Genomic DNA, 21,043 nt, shown 5'->3' on the forward strand with positions numbered 1-21,043 from the left:
ATCTGAATGCACACAGCATTTGTAACAAGATCAATGAGTTGACGGCACAAATAGAAAAAATGGGTATGATCTGATAGCTATTATAGAGATATGGGGGCCGGCAATTCCCGCATGGCCCGGGTGTACAGCCGTAAATCCCGGCTCACAGTTTCCAATGGGAGATGTTACGCTGCAGTTCCCGCTCCCGCAAGTGGTGGCACTGCCCGAGAGTCCGGCCCCATTCACCGGATGAGAGAGGGCAGCTCACTGGGCACAGGCTGGGCCTGGGATCTTCCTGTGAAGGAGTTCTTTGCCAAGGTACAGAGAAAGAATTGTAGGTACAGGGTCACTGACCTGGGCATTGTGGGTAGGACACTGATCTGGGCATTGTGGGTACTGGGTCACTGACCCTGGGCATTGTGGGTACCGGATCACTGACCCTGGTCATTGTGGGTACAGCGTCACTGATCCTGGGCATTGTGGGTGCTGGATCACTGACCTGGGCATTGTGGGTAGAGGGTCATTGGCCTGGGCATTGTGGGTATAGGGTCACTGACCTGGGCATTGTGGGTACAGGGTCACTGACCCTGGGCATTGTGGGTAGGTCACTGATCTGGGCATTGTGAGTACTGGGTCACTGACCCTAGGAATTGTGGGTACAGGGTCACTGACCCTGGGCATTGTGGGTACAGGGTCACTGACCCGGGCATTGTGGGTACAGGGTCATTTACCTGGGAATTGTGGGTACAGGGTCACTGACCCTGGGTATTGTGGGTACAGGGTCACTGACCTGGGCATTGTGGGTACTGGATCACTCATCTGGGCATTGTGGGTAGGTCACTGATCTGGGATTGTGAGTACTGGGTCACTGATCTGGGCATTGTGGGTACTGGGTCACTGATCTGGGCATTGTGGGTACTGGGTCACTGATCTGGGCATTGTGGGTACAGGGTCATTGACCCTGGGCATTGTGGGTACAGGGTCACTCATCTGGGCATTGTGGGTAGGTCACTCATTTGGGCATTGTGAGTACTAGGTCACTGATCTGGGCTTATTGTGTAAAGTGTCACTGATCTGGGCATTGAGGGTAAAGGGTCATTGACCTAGGCATTGTGGGTACAAGGTCACTGACCTGGGCATTGTGGGTAGGTCATTGACCCTGGGCATTGTGGATACAGGGTCACTGACCTGGGCATTGTGGGTAGGTCACTGACTCTGATCATTGTGGGTACAGGGTCACTGACCTGGGCATTGTGGGTACAGGGTCACTGACCCTCGGCATTGAGGGTAGGTCATTGACCCTCGGCATTGAGGGTAGGTCATTGACCCTGGGCATTGTGGGTACAGGGTCACTGACCTGGGCATTGTGGGTACAGGGTCACTGACCCTGGGCATTGTGGATACAGGGTCACTGACTCTGGGCATTGTGGGTAGGTCACTGACTCTGGGCATTGTGGGTACAGGGTCACTGACCCTGGGCATTGTGGATACAGGGTCACTGACCTGGGCTTTGTAGGTAGGTCACTGACTCTGGGCATTGTGGGTACAGGGTCACTGACCCTGGGCATTGCGGGTAGGTCACTGACTCTGGGCATTGTGGGTACAGGGTCACTGACCCTGGGCATTGTGGATACAGGGTCACTGACCTGGGCATTGTGGGTAGGTCACTGACCTGGGCATTGTGGGTACTGGGTCACTGACCCTGGGCATTGTGGGTACCGGGTCACTGACCCTGGTCATTGTGGGTACAGGGTCACTGATCCTGGGCATTGTGGGTGCTGGATCACTGGCCTGGTCATTGTGGGTACAGGGTCACTGATCCTGGGCATTGTGGATACAGGGTCACTGACCTGGGCATTGTGGGTAGGTCACTGACCCTGGGCATTGTAGGTCGGTCACTGACCCTGGGCATTGTGGATACAGGGCCAGTGACCTGGGCATTGTGAAAAGGTCACTGACCCTGGGCAATGTGGATTAAGGTTTACTGACCCTGGGCATTGTGGGTACAGGGTTACATGCTGACCCTGGGTATAACGTGGGGTATACACTGTTGGGGTAATGCAGACGGAGCTCTGTATTGTACCTGCCCTGTGGGTGCTCGATGCTGACACTGGGTATAAAGGGTCACTGATCTTGGGCATTGCCCTCGAGAAGGTGGTGGTGAGCCGCCTTCTTGAACCGCTGCAGTCCGTGTGGTGAAGGTGCTCCCACAGTGCTGTTAGGGAGGGAGTTCCAGGATTTTGACCCAGCGACGATGAATGAACAGTGATATATCTCTAAGTCGGGACGGTGTGTGACCTGGAGGGGAACATGGAGGATGGAGTGGTTTTCCCTGCACCTGCTGCCCTGTCCTTCTCGGTGGTAGAGATCATGGGGCAATGGTTGGTGTCCAAATACTGAGTGTGCAAAAGAAAGCCAGAGTATTTGAATTAAAAACTGCGTTTAATGTTGCATTCTATGTTAAAATCATCAGTCAACAATCTGGATCAATGCAGTGACTTGCCCTGCCAGGATTCAGTGCCGGGGGAATGTCACTGCTTACATTACCCAGTCAGTGTTTACAGCATTCACATGGCATTGCCTTCCCGCTATTTCAACAAAGGTTTTATCTCATTGTAAATAAATGATAATAGCTGGGTCACAATACGTGACCAGGGAATGCCAGATGTCACATGCTAAAGGTCCCGCCGCTAATATTCGCAACAATCAGTTCCAGGTTCCCATGGCAAACTGTTTCAAAAAAGCAGGAAGAGATTGAGCAGGTCTCTGCGATAGGTGCCATTTAATTAGTAAGCCTGTGGTCTGAGGAAAAAGCTGCAGCCATTTTGCATAGAACAAAGAGATAGAAAGAACTCCCATTTATATGCTGGCAATTTGTGCACAGCAAGCTCCCACAAACAGCAATGTGAGAATGACCAGATAATCTGTTTTTTAGCGATGTTGATTGAGGAATAAAAATTGGCCAAGACAGCGGGGGGAACTCCCCTGCTCTTCTTCAAATAGTGGCTGTGGGATTTTTCCATCCACCTGATTCGTTTAATTTCTCATCAGGAAGACGGCCCCTCCGACAGTGCAGCACTCCCTCAGCACTAGCACTGACAGTGTCGGCCTGGATTATTGGGTTCAGTCTCAGGAGTCAGACTTTAACCCACCACCTTCTGACTCGGAGGGGAAGGACTGACCACAAGCACAGAACTGTAATGGAGTTTGAAAGGGCGACTCACCCCCTGGTCCATCAGCAGGGTAATCAATGGCCAACCATTTGCGGGTTCATTTAATCGTGCTGGAGCAGAAGGCACATGGTCAGCATATTCCAATCATAGCACTGCTGCTCCAGCTCACTTGGCTCTCCCGTGCAGCAGCCAGATTTTCTGTCTCCTTCTGTCCCTGGAGCACCACAGAAATCCCTGAAGGAGCCTGGTGGAGGGAGGGCTGACTCCGATAGGGTCAGTTGGGTCTGGTGCAAAATCTCCAAGTCCTTTGCTTCCAAATGCTAATAACGATCTGGTATTTGAAGGACAATACCAGAGCACCAGCATACTTCAAACGTGAGATTCTCTGTACCAGGCCTTTGTGCTGACGTGGAATCTCCTGCTCCAGTGACATGCTGTGAGTGTGTGCTGCACTGGAATCACTGGAGAGGCACAGGCAAGGGGGCTGGGATAGAAAGGGGTGGAAGTTATACTACCGTTGTGTGATGCTCTGTTTAGACCCCACCTGGAGCGCTGCATTCTGTTCTGGGTCCCGCAGCTCAGGAAGGATGTATCGGCCCTGATTTACCAGAATGATACTCAGGTTGAAAGGGTTAAATTATGAGGACAGGTTGCATAGACTCGGCTTCTTTCCCTCGAGTATCGAAGATTAACATAATTGAGGTGTTTAAGATGATGCGATGATTTGACAGCATAGATAGAGAGAGACTTTCCTCTGGTGGGGGAGCCTAGAACAAGGGGCAGGACCTTAAAATTAGAGCCAGGCCGTTCAGGGAAAATGTCGGGAAGCTCTTCACATACAGGGGAGTGGGAATCTAGAACTCTTCAGCTTTCAACACTGCCGCAAACTCTCCCCCCGACACCTTCTCTGCCTCTCACTGTGCCTTCGTACATTCACTAGCGAAGATTTTTTTTTCATTCACGGGATGTGGGCATCGCTGGCAAGGCCGGCGTTTATTGGCCGTCCCTCATTGTCCTTGACAAGGTGGTGTTGGGGCACTGCAGTCCGTGTGGTGAGGATTTAGTACACTTCCTTTGTAACGGTTTGATACAATTGAGTGGCTTCCTTACACCATTTCAGAGGGTCAGTTAAGAGTCAGCCTCATTGCTGTGGGTCTGGAGCCACATATAGGCCAGACCAGGTAAGGACAGCAGATTTACATCCCGAAAGGACATTAGTGAGCCAGATGGGTTTCTACAACAATTACATAACTGACTCTAGCTTTTTATTCCAGATTTATTTAATTAACTAAATTTAAATTCCCCAGCTGCCGTGATAGGATTAGACTCACGTCTCACGATCGTTAGTCTGGGTCCCTGGATTACCAATCCAGGAACAACCCGAACCACAATGCTACCGTGCCTGTAAGTATTGCTCATTGCTCAGCCTAGCTCAAGTTAATTCATTAAAAGCACAGCCATATTTAAGCATTTTTCTACCAGCAAAAATGTCCAGGAAGGGGCATAATTCCTAGACCCAAGGTGCCTGTTCGGCACCTTTACTCAGCCAGACGGAATCCCTGGAAGCTCAAAGAACCTGCGTTACTCCGGAGGTCGCCATTGTGCAGTTGTACCCACACCTGATCCTTTTTCTGGAGATTGAGGATAACGTTTCTCTCGGAGAGCTGGGAGCTGTCCACGGGCAGCGCGCTGTGGATACAGCTGACCTCCTGGTCATTCTTCATCAGCATTACGTTAGTGTGCACCCCCCGGCCCGGGAGTGAAGAGTAGCTGAAGAAGTACAGGCCACTCATGGGGCAGGTGAACTTCCCAGTCTCGGTGCTGTAGCCCTGGCCCTGGTTCACGCGGACCTCATCGTAGATGATGGGATTCACTGGTTCTATCACGTGATTTGAGTTAGAGCACATCACATTGAATACAACATCAGCTTCTGAAAGACAGAAAGTGGCCATTCGATACATCATCGCTGAGATTACCTTTTAACATCGAGGTTGTCAGAAGCAGCACCAACTGCTGCTGGAAGGTGAAGGTGGATCGAGGACATGGAGAGAAACTGCTTCCTCTGGGGGCGAGGGCAAGTCCACCACAAGGGGGGCAGAACCTTCAAATTGGAGCGAGAGTTAAAATTCAGCCTCGGGCTGAATGTCCCACTCCTGTTCCTGTGATAGAGTAAATAAGAAGTAGCTGCCTCCACTGGTGGAAGGGTCGGTAACCAGAGGACACAGAGTTCAGGCAATTGGCAAAAGAAGCAGAGGGAGATGAGAATATTTTCTATAGCGAGTTGTTGTAATCTGGAATGCACTGCCTGAAATATTCTCATCTCCCCTCTGCTTCTTTTGCCAATTGCAAACATTTGGCAGGTGGAGTATAATGTGGGAAAGTGTGAGGTTATCCACTTTGGCAGGAAAAATAAAAAGCAAATTATTTTTTAAATGGAGATATTACAAAATGTTGCAGCACATTTTCAAACAGCCAGTAACTAAAGTTACAGATCACACTAACAACAAAGTAAAATCGGAGAGTACTCGAACAACCACGACAGCTTTCAGAAAAAACGGGTGCGTGGTCAATTTCCAGCCCCCAATACTGGCCATTTATCAGCAGCTCTCCGTTATCGCCACAACATCTTATTCCCATGTGGTTATTTGGGACTGCGGCTCACACTATGTGCATTTACACACATGCACTATAAATCTATATTAAATCTTCTTGTATTCTCTCTTAGACTGACCCCACCTAATACTGTATTATTTCTTACTCTAGTGCTCGCTGTCTCTCCCAATCCTTTGTGCACCTTGTTTCCCCTTTCTAATGCTACATCCAGGAGCCCAACCCCTGCCAAATTAGTTTAAACCCTCCCCACCAGCACCGGCAAACCCTCCGGTGAGGACATTGGTCCCGGCTCTGTTGAGGTGTAACCCGTCCGGCCTGTACACGTCTCACCTCCCCCACCCCCCCTAGAACTGGCACCAATGCCCCAGGAATCTAAACCCTCCCTCCTGCACCATCTCTCCAGCCACGCATTCATCAGCTCTCTCCTCCTGTTTCTATACTCACCAGCTCGTGGCACCGGGAACAATCTGGAGATAACTCATTTTTAAGGTCCTGCTTATTAAGCTCTTTCCTAGCTCCCTAAAATCATCCCTCTTTCTACCTGTGTCATTGAAAGAAGAATGACTTGCATTTAAATAGCACCTTTCCCGACCGCTGGACATTCCAAAGCACTTTACAGTCAATGAAGTGTTTTTTTAAGTGTAGTCACTACCTATATTGTTGGTACCAATATGAACCATGACCTCTGGCTGTTCACCCTCCCCCCTCAGAATGTTCTGCTGCTGCTCGGTGACATCCTTGACCCCGGCACGAGGGAGGCAACATACCACCCTGGAGTCACGCCTGTGGCCGTCGAAATGCCTGTTCCCCTAACTATGGAATATCCTATCACTATTGCTTGCCCGATCATCCACCTCGACCCTGCCGTACAGCTGAACCACCAATGGTGCCATGGACTTGCATCTGGCCGTACTCATTTGTCAGCAAATTTCTGACAAGTGCAAAAACAATAGGGCAGTAACAGCAGTGGGTTCTCATGACCCGAATATTAACTGGGATACCATCAGAGGAAAAGGTGCAATGGGCACAGAATTCCTCAATTACATTCTGGAGAAGTTTTTTTTAGCCAATATGTAGCAAGCCCAACAAGAGGAGGGAACAGTTCTGGATTTAGTGTTAGGGAATGAAGCTGGGCAGGTGGAAGGGGTATCAGTGGGAGAGCATTTTGGTGCTAGTGATCATAATTCAGTTAGATTTAACATAATTAGCGATAAGGACAAAGAAAAAACAGGAGTAAGGGTTCTAAACTGGGGGAAAGCCAATTTTACTCTGATTTAGCAAAAGTGGATTGGAAACAGTAACTTGAAGATAAATCAGTGCCAGAGGAGTGGGAGGCATTCAAGAGGGAGGTACATGGAGTTCAGGGTAAACATCTTCCCACCAAGAAAAAGGGTAGAACTGACAAATTTAGAGCCCCCTGGCAAAAAAGGGAATCCTATATCAGATATCGTGAGCTCAGCCCTGCAGAAAGCCGAGCAGAGTATAGGAAGTGCAGGGTGAAATTAAGAAGGAAATTAGAAAAGCAAAAAGAGGGCATGAAAAAATACTGGCAAGTAGAATCAATTACATAAAGAGCAAGAGGATAACGAAGGAAAGAGTAGGGCCTATTAGGGAGTAAAATGGTGACCTATTTGTGGAGGCAGAGGATGTGGGTGAGGTACTAAATGAATCATCATAGGCAGTCCCTCGAAATGAGGATGACTTGCTTCCATGCCAAAAAGGGATGAGTTTACAGGTGTTTCAATGAGGGACCTGATATTCAAGGTCCAAAACTACATGTTGAAGGGTGGAAAATGCCTGTGCGTGGATTTTTTTAATGTGTGGTGCCCGTTGCACACCAGCCACCACACGAGCTCGACAGAGCGAGGTCTTGGTCCAGTGGCAAGGGTTAACCAAGACGACTGGAGACCCAGTGTGCACACATATCACAGTGTGGGCTGGCCCATGCTGCCCCTGGGCCTTCGCTTCTTCTGGGCCCCGAACTCACGCCTCTCCTGGGCCCCGATCATGTCCCTCTACAATCTCTGGCCGCTCCTTCGCACCGAGCTCGCTGCTCCTGTTGTACCTGTGCACGCTCCAATCACCAACCTGGATTTTGGTGATATCCAATCCTGTCGCCCTCTTCGAAGCCGTCGCCCTCCTGCAGCAGCACACGATGCTCCCTGCAGTGGTATGCTGCTGCACGTTGCTCCCTCTAATGGCCCTGGCCTGCTGATGGTCTTGCAGGCCGGGACCGCACGTTGTTAACCCTGCGCCTGACCTGTCCGCAGGTAAGCAGCCTGAGAATTCTCTGCAGCTTTCGACCCATTGCTTTCAGCCTGATCTGCTCTGTCTTCCCAACCCCTTTTTTCCTCCGGCCTCTGATGAAGCCTAAGTAAGGGCGAAACATACGTCAGGCCTCATCGAGAAAACGACACACACCGATCAACCGGACAGCAGGCCGAGAACCACCCCTTCTAACCCCCGAGTGAGTGCGGAATTTCTTATACATCGACCAATTTCTGTCCAGCTTCCTTCTGACCCTCCACCCACAAATCCCCGCGGAAAAAGCCCCCACACCGGGGAAAACAATCTGTCCCTTTCTCCCCTCCCTCCCCCACGTGGCCCAAGCTCGGACCGAGGAACCCGCTACACGAAAACAACAACAAGAAATTCTCCAAACAAGCCCCCCCACCCCGACCCACACGACAAAAACTAGACCCATCGCGCAGCGATACGGAGTTTTAAACACAAGTGATCGGAATCCCGACAAACTGACAGATGACAGGGGGCCCCGCTCAAATCGCAGGCAATTTGAATCATGACAAGCAGACAAAGCAGGGGACAGACGGAAACCCGACAAACCCTCTTAAAACACGGACTTGAACCACTCCGGACTAACCCTAAATATAACCACAGGGAGTCACAGGCCATAACTCAAATCTCTGGGGGGACTGAACACTGACAACCAAGCTGGGACGGGGAATGGACTAAACCGTTTGGTAGGCTCCAATACTCTGACCCTAATACACCCCCACACCAAAACTAATCCTAGCGCTCGAATACTCTGACCCTAATACATCCCCACACCAAAACCAATCCTAACACTCGAATACTCTGACCCTAATACACCCCCACACCAAAACCAATCCTAGCGCTCGAATACACTGACCCTAATACACCCCCACACCAAAACCAATTCTAACACTCGAATACACTGACCCTAATACACCCCTACACCAAAACCAATCCTAGCGCTCGAATACTCTGACCCTAATACACCCCTACACCAAAACCAATCCTAGCGCTCGAATACTCTGACCCTAATACACCCCTACACCAAAACCAATCCTAGCGCTCGAATACTCTGACCCTAATACACCCCTACACCAAAACCAATCCTAGCGCTCGAATACTCTGACCCTAATACACCCCTACACCAAAACCAATCCTAGCGCTCGAATACTCTGACCCTAATACACCCCTACACCAAAACTAATCCTAGCGCTCGAATACTCTGACCCTAATACATCCCCACACCAAAACCAATCCTAGCGCTCGAATACTCTAACCCTAATACACCCCCTACACCAAAACCAATCCGAACACTCGAATACACTGACCCTAATACATCCCCACACCAAAACCAATCCTAATGCCTAATCATAAAACACAGATCCCACCCCGAATCCCAACCCAAATCAAAACATTGACCCCATTCCTCCTAATCCTACCCGAATCTAAAGCAATCCAAAGGCCTAATGCTCTAATACTCTGCATTTATCGAACCTGAACCCTAACCATAAAAATAAAAAAACACCAAGATGGTACATTGCTGCACGACCCGAAGTAGCACAACCCATCCTTTAGTAACAGGGTACTCCAGGATTGGAGTACAATCAAGAGACGGAGCAAATAAAGGCAAAAAAGACGGAATAGTAAGCAATGGAAAGTGTCAGCCGATCAAAAATCGAAGATAACGGGGAAACATTGCTCCACTGCCCGAAACAACACAACCCTGACCCCAACTCTAAACCTGGCCCTGACCCCAATCCTGAAACTGGCCCTGACCATAACCCTGACCCCAACCCTGACTCCAACCTGAACCGTGACCCCAGCCTTAACCCTGACCACAACCGTAACCCTGACCCCGACCCTAACCCTGACCCCAACCCTAACCCTGACCCCAACCCCGTCCCTAACCCTGAAGCCAAACCTGACTCCAACCCTAACCCTGACCCTGACCCCCAACCCCGACCCTGACTCCAACCCAACCCTGACCCCAGCCCTAACCATGACCCCAATTCTAAGCCTGACCCCAATCCTAAGCTTGACCCCAATCCTAAGCCTGACCCTAACCCTGACCACAACCCCGAACCTCACCCCCACCCAAACCGTGACCCCGACCCGAACCCCAACCCTAACCCAAACCCCAACCCTAATACTGACCCAACCCTAAGCCTGACCCCAACCACAACCCTGACCCTGACCTAACCCTGACGAATACTCTGTGGCTGTCTTCATAAAAGAAGGGGACGATGCTGACGTTGAAGTTCAGGAGGAAGAGTGAAATATTGAACATGATAAACATAGTAAGAGAGGAATTATTAAGGGGTTAAGCATCCTTGGAAATAGATAAATCACCAGAACCGGATGAAATATATCCTGGGCTATTAAAAGAAGCAAGGGAGGAACTTGCAGAGGCTCTGACCATCATTTTCCAATCCTCCTTGGCTACCAGCGTGTTGCCAGAGGATTGGAGAACTGCTATCGTTAGACCATTGTTTAAAAATGCAGGACAGGATAAATCGATTAATTACAGGTCAGTTAGTTTAACCTCGGTGGTGGGCAAATTACTGGAATCAATTCTGAGGGACAGTATAAACCTTCATTTAGAAAGACACAGATTAATCAAGGGCAGTCAGCATGGATTTTTTACAGGAAGGTCGTGTCTGACTATCTTGATTGAGTTCTTTGAGGAGGTAACAAAGTGGGTCGATGAGGGCAGTGCGTTTGATGTAGATAACATGGATTTTAGGAAGGCTTTTGACAAGGTCCCACATGGCAGGCTGATCAAAAAAGTAAAAGCCCATGGGATCCAAGGGAGAGTAGCAAATTGGATCCAAAATGTGCTCAGTGGCAGGAAGCAAAGGGTAATGGTTGAGGGGAGTATTTGCGACTGGAAGGATGTTTCCAGTGGGGTTCCGCAGGGCTCAGTATTCGGTTCCATACTTTTTGTAGTTTATGTTAATGAATTAGACCTAAATGTAGGGGACATGATCGAGAAATTTGCAGATGATACAAAAATTGGCCGTGTGGTTGACAGTGAGGAGAAAAGGTGTAGACTGCAGGAAGATATCGATGAACTAGTCAGTTGGACAGAAAAATGCAAAATAGAATTCAATCCAGAAAAGTGTGAGGTAATGCATTTGGGGAAGGGCAACAAGGCAAGGGAATACACAATAAATGGGAGGATACTGAGAGGTGTGCAGGAACAGAGGGACCTTGGAGTATCTGTCCACAGATTCTTAAAGGTAGCAGGACAGGTCGATAAGGTGGTTAAAAAGGCATATGGAATGATTTCCTTTATTAGCCAAGGCATAGAACACAAGAGCAGGGAGGTTATGTTTGAACTGTATAAAACACTTGTTGGGCCACAGCTGGAGTACTGCGTGCAGTTCTGGTCACCACATTACAGGAAAGATGTGATTGCACTGGAGAAGGTAAAGAGGAGATTTATAAGGATGTTGCCAGGACTGGAAAACTTTAGCTATGAGGAAAGATTGGATAGGCTGGGGTTGTTTTCCTTGGAACAGAGGAGGCTGAGGGGATATTTAATTGAGGTGTATAAAATTATGAGGGGCCTAGATAGAGTTGATAGGAAGGTCCTATTTCCCTTAGCAGAGGGGTCAATAACCAGATTTAAAGTAGTTGGTAGAAGGATTCGAGGGGAGTTGAGGGAACATTTCTTCACCCAGAGGATGCTGGGAGTCTGGAACTCACGGCCTGAAAGGGTGGTGGAGGCAGAAACCTCATCACATTTAAAAAGTACTTGGATGTGTATTAAAGAGCCGTAACCTACAGGGCTACGGACCTCGTGCTGGAAAGTGGGATTAGGCTGGGTGGCTCTTTTGTGACTGGTAGTGAAACGATGGGCCGAATGGCCTCCTGTGTCATAATCTTTCTATATACTCCCCGATTCTATGATTCTATGATACTCCCCATCGCCCTCACCATTATTTAGAACCGAATAGCAGGTAGAGAGTGAGATGCAGTAATTTAACAGGATAATTACTATAGATTGTTCAGCAGCAAACAAATAACTGTGATGAGGAACTCGCCCACAATTATCTCTCAATTATTGTTTCCCCAAACGCTGACCTGAGCTGAGAAACTCAGTTGAGAAACTGGTTGAGAAAAGCCTTTTTCTCAGTTGAAATACTACTCACTGACTGGCCCAGAGGGCAGACGTTCCACCTTGGCCTGCGATTCCTCGATAAATTCCAGCTCATTCCTTTGACCACTCATTTCATGGACATCCGCCTAAAAATAATAGGGAAAATTTTAATTTAATATCGTTAGACAAGCGATGGTCCAATTTGTTCTCATGAGCTTGTCCCTGGGGGCTGTACTAACCCGAGGGATTTTTAAAGATAGGGAGGCAATGGATTGAAGAATATTAAAAAAACAAAAGACTTGCATTTATATAGCGCCTTTCACGACTACCGGCTGTCTCAAAGTGCTTTACAGCCAATGTACTTTTGGAGTGTAGTCACTGTTGTAATGTAGGAAACACGGCAGCCAACTTGCGCACAGCAAGCTCCCACACACAGCAATGCGATAATGACCCAGATAATCTGTTTTTGTTATGTTGATTGAGGGATAAATGATGACCAGGACATCAGGGATAACTCCCCTGCTTTTCATCGAAATAGTGTCATGGGATCTTTTACGTCCACCTGAGAGAGCAGACGGGGCCTCGGTTTAACGTCTCATCTGAAAGCACTCCCTCAGCACTGCACTGGAGTGTCAGCCTGGATTTATGTGCTCAAGTTCCTGGAGTGGGACTTGAACCCACAACTTTCTGAGTCAGAGGCAAGTGTGCTACCCACTGAGCCACAGCTGACACCAGACATGTAAGACAGAATGGGCTGAGGAAGTCTCATTCCTCCAACATGTCTAACTCCTCCCGCAGACCATGAGCTTCACCATGGAAGCCATCTCCAATACATTTCCAGGAGGGCAATCCTCTCCTTATTCCCAAAGTTAAGACAATGGACATCAGATGAATGGGAGAAGGTCATTTGTCCAATGAGGAATGTCCTTTCCACAGACCATGTACAATCATTTCACTAAAGCAAACCCTTTCCTACAGGACCAATGGGATATTAACCACATTCCTAGAATGGTGAGACTACTGATTTAACATTGCCGTAGGATATTACAACGTCTCACGGTACAATCTCCCACAGTACAACGAGAGACAGAAAGTCCAAGAGATACAGGGAGGGAATACGTTCGAGAGACGGGGAGAAAGACTAAGAGGGGAAGGGAGAGAGAGTGAAATGCCAAGAGACAGAAAGAGCAGAGGGATCAAGAGAAAAAAAGAGCGAGAGACAAAAAGAGAAAGACCGTGAGAGACAGAGAGAAAGACAAAGGGAGAGAGAGAAATACAGAGAGATGGAGAGAAAGAACACGATATATTGAGAATAACCAAAAGACAGTGAGATAGACAGAGAGAGCGAGGGAGAGACAGACAGAGAGAGCGAGGGAGAGACAGACAGAGAGAGCGAGGGAGAGACAGACAGACAGAGGGAGATAGGGAGAGACATAGAGAGAGAGAGGGGCATAGAGGGAGAGACAGATAGAGAAAGGCAGAGATAGAGAGGGAGAGGCACAGAGAGAGGGAGAGACAAAGAGACAGAGAGGTAGAGACAAAGAGAAAGAGAAAAGCAGAGAGGGAGAGACAAAGAGACAGACAGGGAGAGACATAGAGAGAGAGGGGCACAGAGGGAGAGAGAGAAAAGCAGAGAGAGAGAGGGAGCGGCAGAGAGAGAGGGAGAGACAGAGAGGGGCACAGAGAAGGAGAGACAGATAGAGAAAGGCAGAGAGGGAGATGCAGGGAGAGAGACAGACAGTGGGGGAGAGAGGGAGACAGAGAGAGAGATGGAGAGGTAGAGTCAGACAGAGGCAGAGAGAAAGGGAGAGAGAGAGGAACCGTGAGAGGCAGAGGTCAATTCAGAGAAAGAAAGAGAGAGAGACAGAGTTACAGGGAGAGAGAGAGATGGAAAGAGGGAGAGAGTGAAAGATAGAAAGAGGGAGAGAGATAGAGAGAGGGAGAGACGGGGGGCGGGGCGGGTGTGGAGAGAGAGACAGGGAGATAGAGAGGGGAGACAGGGAGGACGAGACAGAGATGGAGAGAGAGAAAGAGACAGACAGAGAGAGACAGAAATAACTAGAGAGGAGAGGCAGAGAGACAGACAGAGACAATGCGAGAGGGAGAGACAGAGATGGAGAGGCAGAGAGAAAGGGAGAGAGGAGCAGAGAGAAGTTAAGTCAGAGACGGAGAGAAAGACAGATAGAGTGACAGGGAGAGAGAGACACAGAGTGAGAGAGAGACAAAGGGAGAGATTGAGAGATAAAGATAGAGAGAGGGAGAGAGAGATAGAGAGAGGGAGGGAGCGAGAGACTTAGACAGAAAGAGAGAGGGAGAGAGAGATGGAGAGAGAGAGAGACAGAGGGAGACAGATAGAGAGGGGGACAGAGAGACATGGAGAGAGGGAGAGAGAGATAACTAGAGAGAGAAATAGACAAAGTGAGGGAGAGAGTGAGACAGAGTGAGGGAGAGAAAGAGACAGAGTGAGGGAGAGAGAGACAGAGTGAGAGAGAGACAAAGGGAGAGATTGAGAGATAGAGATAGAGAGAGGGAGAGAGAGATAGAGAGAGGGAGGGAGGGAGAGGGAGGGAGTCAGCGATTGAAAGAGAGAGTGAGAGAGAGATAACTAGAGAGATACAGAGACAGACGGAACCAATGATGGAGAGAGAGAGACAGACTTACAATTCAGTTTTTATCCTCACCTGGAAATCTTTACGCAGATTCCTGGATGCGTGGATCAGACTGATGCTCTGGAGGATGATCAAAAACACCAGATTTCTCTGTGGAATAAATCAAAAACATATTTAGATAGATTGAACAGGCCAAAAGACTAAAAGATGATTTGGATAACTCTAGGTCAGCTCTACCAGTCTCCGTGACGCCATCTTGCTGTCTTCACACGTGCTGTTGCTGTGTGAGCGGGTCCAGCTTTTTAGATTCTCTTTATAGTGGTATTTCTCACAAGACCCTGCCCCTTCGTCCAAAGGTCTCTATAGCCAGGAAACCACAGCCAAGTGGTGCGAAAATCAACAATGTTCAGCAAAGGCTAGAATGCCAGAGAGGCCCCGAGGTGAGAAAATGCTGCTTCTCTGAAACCGCACACAAGTCAGGTCAACATTACTCGCCCATCCCAGCACCACCACCCAGTCCCCCAAATCAACAAGAGTAAAACACTTCACATGCTGGCTGTCATGTTTGTAACCTCACATAACTGTAACCTTTATGTAACAGCACTGTACACTGTATACACCTGAGAAATGCACACCTTGACCACAGGGGGTGAACTTGTGGGAGACACTCCTCACCTGGTCATCCAGGTATATAAAAGGAGGTCCCACGCAGGGTCATCACTTCTTGGTCCTGTGAATAAAGGTACAGGTCACAGAGTGACCTTGTCTCCAGTATGTGCCTCATGTTGATTTGCTGTAGTGTGTAAAGACAGAACACTGGCAATCTGAAAACAAATCAGAGACTGGTGGAAATTCAAGGGCAATTCGCCACCAACCAGGCAGTAACAGACTATAGGGTGGGCCCGCAACAGAGACAATGGCAGGTTGAATGGACATTTACACCATCACAAGGGACAATACGTCCCGGGATGGGACCATTTGACACCCACAAACAGAGTGCTCAAGAGTAATCAAAGAGACAATCAGAGAGGAATGCCTGATAACAGCTCTTTTGTTCAGAACAATCTCAGCTTATGCTGGAGGTGCGGAGGCACACATGCTGCGAAGACTTGCCGGTTTCAACAATTCATCTGCAGAAATTGTAACTTGAGTGGACATTTAGCCAGGATGTGCAGGAAGCCCGCAGCGAGGCTGGTTTACGAAGTGGATGAACCACAAGAGGGGTCTGCAAGGCAGGGGTATGCCTGGGACACAGCAATGGACGCTGAAGTTCAGTGGGTCCAGGTGGCAAACATCCACAGCTCATACACAAAAATGCCACCGATGATGATGAGAGTACTGTTAAACGGCATCCCGGTACGCATGGAGCTGGACACAGGAGCCAGCCAGTCGCTTATGAGTGTCCAACAATTCGAGAAACTGTGGCCACTCAGAGCTAGCAGACTCAAACTAGAACGCATTGACACGCAATTATGGACGTACACCAAAGAGATCATCCCACTGCTAGGCAGTGCAATGTTGGTGGTCACACATAATGGATCTCAGAACCGGCTGCCACTCTGGATTGTCCCAGGAAACGGTCCTGTGCTTTTGGGGAGGAGCTGGCTAGCCGAGATGAACTGGAAATGGGGGGATGTGCACGCCATTTCATCTGTGGAGCGAAGTTCATGCTCACAGGTCCGACTAAAGTTCGAGTCATTATTTCAACCTGGCGTCGGGACTTTCAAAGGCACCAAAGTAAGGATACGCATTACCCCGGACGCCAGACCAGTGCACCACAAGGCCAGAGCTGTGCCGTATGTGATGCGGGAGAAAATTGAGTGTGAGTTGGACAGGTTGCTAAGAGAGGGCGTAATTTCACCCGTTGAATTCAGCGACTGGGCAAGCCCCATCGTCCCTGTTCTAAAAACGGATGGCTCGGTCAGGATCTGTGGTGACTACAAGGCCACCATCAACCGAGTGTCCCTTCAGGACCAAAACCCGCTTCCGAGAGCGGAGGATCTTTTTGCCATGCTGGCAGGCGGCAAGCTGTTCACCAAGTTGGACCTCAGTTCGGCCTACATGACCCAGGAGCTGGCTGAAGAATCCAAGCTACTGACCCCCATCACCACGCACAAGGGGCTGTTTGTCTACAACAGGTGTCCGTTTGGCATTCGTTCAGCAGCCGCTATCTTTCAGAGGAACATGGAAAGCCTGCTAAAATCCATCTCCGGAACAATCGTATTTCAGGACGACATCCTTATCACAGGTCGAGACACCGAGGAACACCTCCACAACCTGGAGAAGGTGCTACGCCGACTGGACCGGGTAGGCCTGCGACTAAAGAAGTCCAAGTGTGTGTTTTTGGCCCGAGAGGTCAAGTTTTTGGGCAGGAGGGTTGCCGCAGACGAGAACTGGCCCACCGAATCCAAAACGGAGGCGATCCGTCGCGCGCCCAAGCCCGGCAACACATCAGAGTTGCGTTCAGTTCTGGGACGATTGAACTATTTCGGGAACTTTCTACCGAACTTAAGTACATTGCTGGAGCCATTACACGTGCTCCTGCGCAAGGGTTGCGATTGGTTTTGGGGGGACTGTCAGGAACGGGCTTTCAATTGGGCGCGGAACCTGCTTTGTTCTAATAAGTTATTGATCCTGTACGACCCCTGTAAGATAATGGTTTTGACATGCGATGCATCATCCTATGGGGTTGGGTGCGTGTTGCAGCAGAGTAATGATGAGGGCCAACTCCAACCTGTGGCTTATGCTTCCAGGTCGCTCTCCCAAACAGAAAGAGGGTATGGGATGGTTGAAAATGAAGCACTCGCACATATCTACGGGGTGAAAAAGATGCACCAGTACCTTTTTGGCAGAAGGTTCGAGTTAGAAACGGACCACAAGCCGTTAACATCCCTGATGTCCGACAACAAAGCTGTCAATGCCAATGCGTCAGCTCGCATACAGCGATGGGCTCTCACGCTGGCTGCGTATGACTACACCATCCGGCACCGGCCCGGCACTGAAAATTGCGCTGACGCGCTCAGCAGGCTTCCACTGGCCACCACTGAGGGGACAGCGGAGCAAAGCGCGGAGATGGTCTTGGCTGTCGATGTCTTTGACAGTGCAGGCTCCCCCATCACAGCCCGCCAGATCAAAACCTGGACAGAGATCCCCTCCTATCTCTGATTAAGAAATGTGTCCTGACTGGGGATTGGGCGCCCGCACACGGAGCATGCCCTGAAGAGGTCAGACCGTTTCACAGACGGATGGATGAACTCTCCATCCAAGCCGACTGCCTACAATGGGGCAGCCGGGTAGTCATGCCCCAGAGGGGTAGGGAAGCATTCATCAGGGAACTCCACAGCGAGCACCCAGGCATCGTGCTTATGAAGGCCATTGCCCGGTCACATGTCTGGTGGCTGGGAATTGATGCAGACCTGGAACACTGTGTTCGCAGGTGCACGACGTGTGACCAACTGGGCAATGCCCCCAGGGAGGCCCCACTCAGCCCGTGGCCCTGGCCCACCAAGCCATGGTCACGTATTCACGTAGATTACGTGGGCCCGTTCATGGGAAAAATAATTCTCATTGTTGTTGACGCGTACTCGAAATGGATCGAGTGCATCATAGTGAATTCGTGCACGACATCCACCACAGTGGAGAGTCTGCGTGCGGTCTTTGCGACCCACGGCTTGCCGGAAATCTTAGTTAGCGACAACGGCCCGTGTTTCACTAGCACTGAATTTCGGGAGTTCATGTCGGGTAATGGCATCAAACATGTCAGGACAGCGCCGTTCAAGCCGGCTTCCAATGGCCAGGCGGAACATGCGGTCCAAATCATAAAGCAAGGCATGCTCCGGATTCAAGGACCCTCCCTTCAATACCATCTATCGCGCCTCCTGCTGGCCTATAGGTCCCAACCGCACTCGCTCACAGGAGTCCCGCCAGCGGAACTACTCATGAAACGTACACTTAAAACTCGGCTGTCCCTCATTCATCCAGTCTTGTCAGACATTGTTGAGGACAAGCGCCAGTCCTAACATGAGTGCCACGATCGTTACTCAAAGGGGAGATGGATAGAAATCGATGACCCTGTATTTGTTCTTAATCACGCTGTGGGGCCCAAGTGGCTCGAGGGTACTGTAATTGGTAAAGAGGGGAATAGGGTCATAGTGGTCAGACTCAACAATGGGCAGATATGCCGCAAGCATCTGGACCAAGTAAAAAAAAGGTTCAGCATGGACAATGAGGAACCTGAGGAAAATCATGAGATGCTGCCCACACCACTGCCAGTGAACGAGCAACAAGAACCGTCAGCAGCATGTACAGTCCCTGCAGTCAGCCGGACAAGCCGGAATCACCACAAGTGACAAAGACACATGCCAAGGCTCAACAACCAGAGCCCCAACTGCGGCGCTCCACGAGAGATCGTCGACCGCCTGAAAGACTCAATCTTTGACCCAAAGACGTTGGGGGGGAGGTGATGTCATGTTTGTAACCTCACATAACTGTAACCTTTATGTAACAACACTGTACACTGTATACACCTGAGAAATGCACACCTTGACCACAGGGGGTGAACTTGTGGGAGACACTCCTCACCTGGTCATCCAGGTATATAAAGGGAGGTCCCACGCAGGGTCATCACTTCTTGGTCCTGTGAATAAAGGTACAGGTCACAGAGTGACCTTGTCTGCAGTATGTGCCTCGTGTTGATTTGCTGTCATGTGTAAAGACATAACACTGGCAATCTGAAAACAAATCAGAGACTGGTGGAAACTGCTCGCGGCGAATCTACTGCAAGTTTTTGGCCCTTACGGCTAAGGGGATCAAGGGATATGGAGAGAAAGCAGGAAAGGGGTACTGACGGAATGATCAGCCATGATCTTATTGAATGGCCTACTCCTGCACCTATTTTCTTTGTTTTTATGTTTCTATGCAGCAAGTCAGACCGTATCTGTGGAAAGTAAAAAAAGAGACTTGTATTTATATAGCGCCTTTCACGACCACTGGATATCCCAAAGCTCTTTACAGCCAATGAAGTACTTTTGAAGTGCAATCACTGTTTTAGGAAACACAGCAGCCAATTTGCGCACAGCAAGCTTTTACAAACAGCATCATCATCATAAGCAGTCCCTCGGAGTCGAGGATGACTTGCTTCCACACTAGAAATGAGTTCTCGGGTGACTGAAGAGTCTAATGCGGGACCTACAGTCTCGGTCACATGTGGGGTAGACGGTGGTTGAAGGAACGGGTGGGTGGGTGCCTGGGTTGCCGCACGCTCCTTCCGCTGTCGACGCTTGGCTTCAGCTTGCTCTTGGCGAAGAAACTCGAGGTGTTCAGCGCCTTCCCAGATGCTTTTCTTCACTTTGGGCGGTCTTGGGCCAGGGACTCCCAGGTGTTGGTGGGGATGTTACAATTTTTCAAGGAAGCTTTGAAGGTGTTCTTCAAGCGTTTCCTCTGCCCATCTGGGGCTCACTTTCCGCGTTGGAGCTCCAAGTAAAGCGCTTGTTTTGGGAGTCTCCTGTCAGGCATGCTTCTGCGCTGTAAATTTCTAGGTTTCTATGCGGGCGATGTGGCCCGTCCAGCAGAGCTGATCGAGTGTGGTCAGTGCTTCGATGCTGGGGATTTTAGCCTGAGCGAGGACACTGACGTTGGTGCACCTATCCTGCCAATGGTACTTCTCCAGTGCTTTGAGGTGCCTGCTGTACATACTCCATATCTCTGAGCCATACAGGAGGGCGGATATCACCACTGCTCTGTAAACCATGAGCTTGGTGCCGAGTTTGAGGTCCTAGTCTTCAAACACTCTCTTCCTCAAGCGACCGAAGGCTGCACTGGCACACTAGAGGCGATGTTAGATCTTGTCATCAGTGTCTGCCCTTGCTGATAGTAGGCTCCCGAGGTATGGGAAATGGTCCACATTGTCCAAGGCCGCGTCGTGGATTTTGATAACCGGGGGGGCAGTGTTCTATGCCTAGGGCAGGTTGGTAGAGGACCTTTGTCTTACAGATGTTTAGTGTAAGGCCCATGCTCTCGTACGCCTCGGTGAAGGTGTTGACAATGGCTTGGAGTTTGGCCTCCGAGTGTGCGCAGACGCAGGCATTGTCTGCGTACTGTAGTTTGATGACAGAGGATGTTTTGACTTTGGATCTGATCTGGAGGCAGCGGAGGTTGAACAGTTTCCATTTGTTCTGTAGATTAGTTCCGCTCCAGCGGGGAGCTTGCCGAGGGTGAGATGGAGCATTGCAGCAAGGAAGATCGAGAAGAGCGTTGGTGCAATGATGCACCTCTGCTTGACCCCAGTCCGGACG

General features: G+C 49.7%; 1 protein-coding gene across 1 annotated transcript; it reads right to left on the reverse strand.

The window, feature by feature from the left end:
* Positions 1–2,402: 2,402 nt before the first annotated feature.
* On the reverse strand, positions 2,403–15,007 carry LOC139242066 (complement C1q tumor necrosis factor-related protein 3-like). The gene is made up of 4 exons (XM_070870211.1): positions 14,988–15,007; positions 14,823–14,900; positions 12,194–12,287; positions 2,403–5,082 (listed from the first exon to the last, which is right to left on the reverse strand). Exons 1-4 carry the CDS (start codon positions 15,003–15,005, stop codon positions 4,691–4,693), a joined length of 582 nt encoding a protein of 193 aa, XP_070726312.1. The 5' UTR covers positions 15,006–15,007; the 3' UTR covers positions 2,403–4,690.
* Between the last annotated feature and the right edge of the window lie 6,036 nt (positions 15,008–21,043).

The sequence above is a fragment of the Pristiophorus japonicus genome, unplaced genomic scaffold, assembly GCF_044704955.1.
Source record: "Pristiophorus japonicus isolate sPriJap1 unplaced genomic scaffold, sPriJap1.hap1 HAP1_SCAFFOLD_119, whole genome shotgun sequence".
Lineage (NCBI taxonomy): Eukaryota > Metazoa > Chordata > Chondrichthyes > Pristiophoridae > Pristiophorus > Pristiophorus japonicus.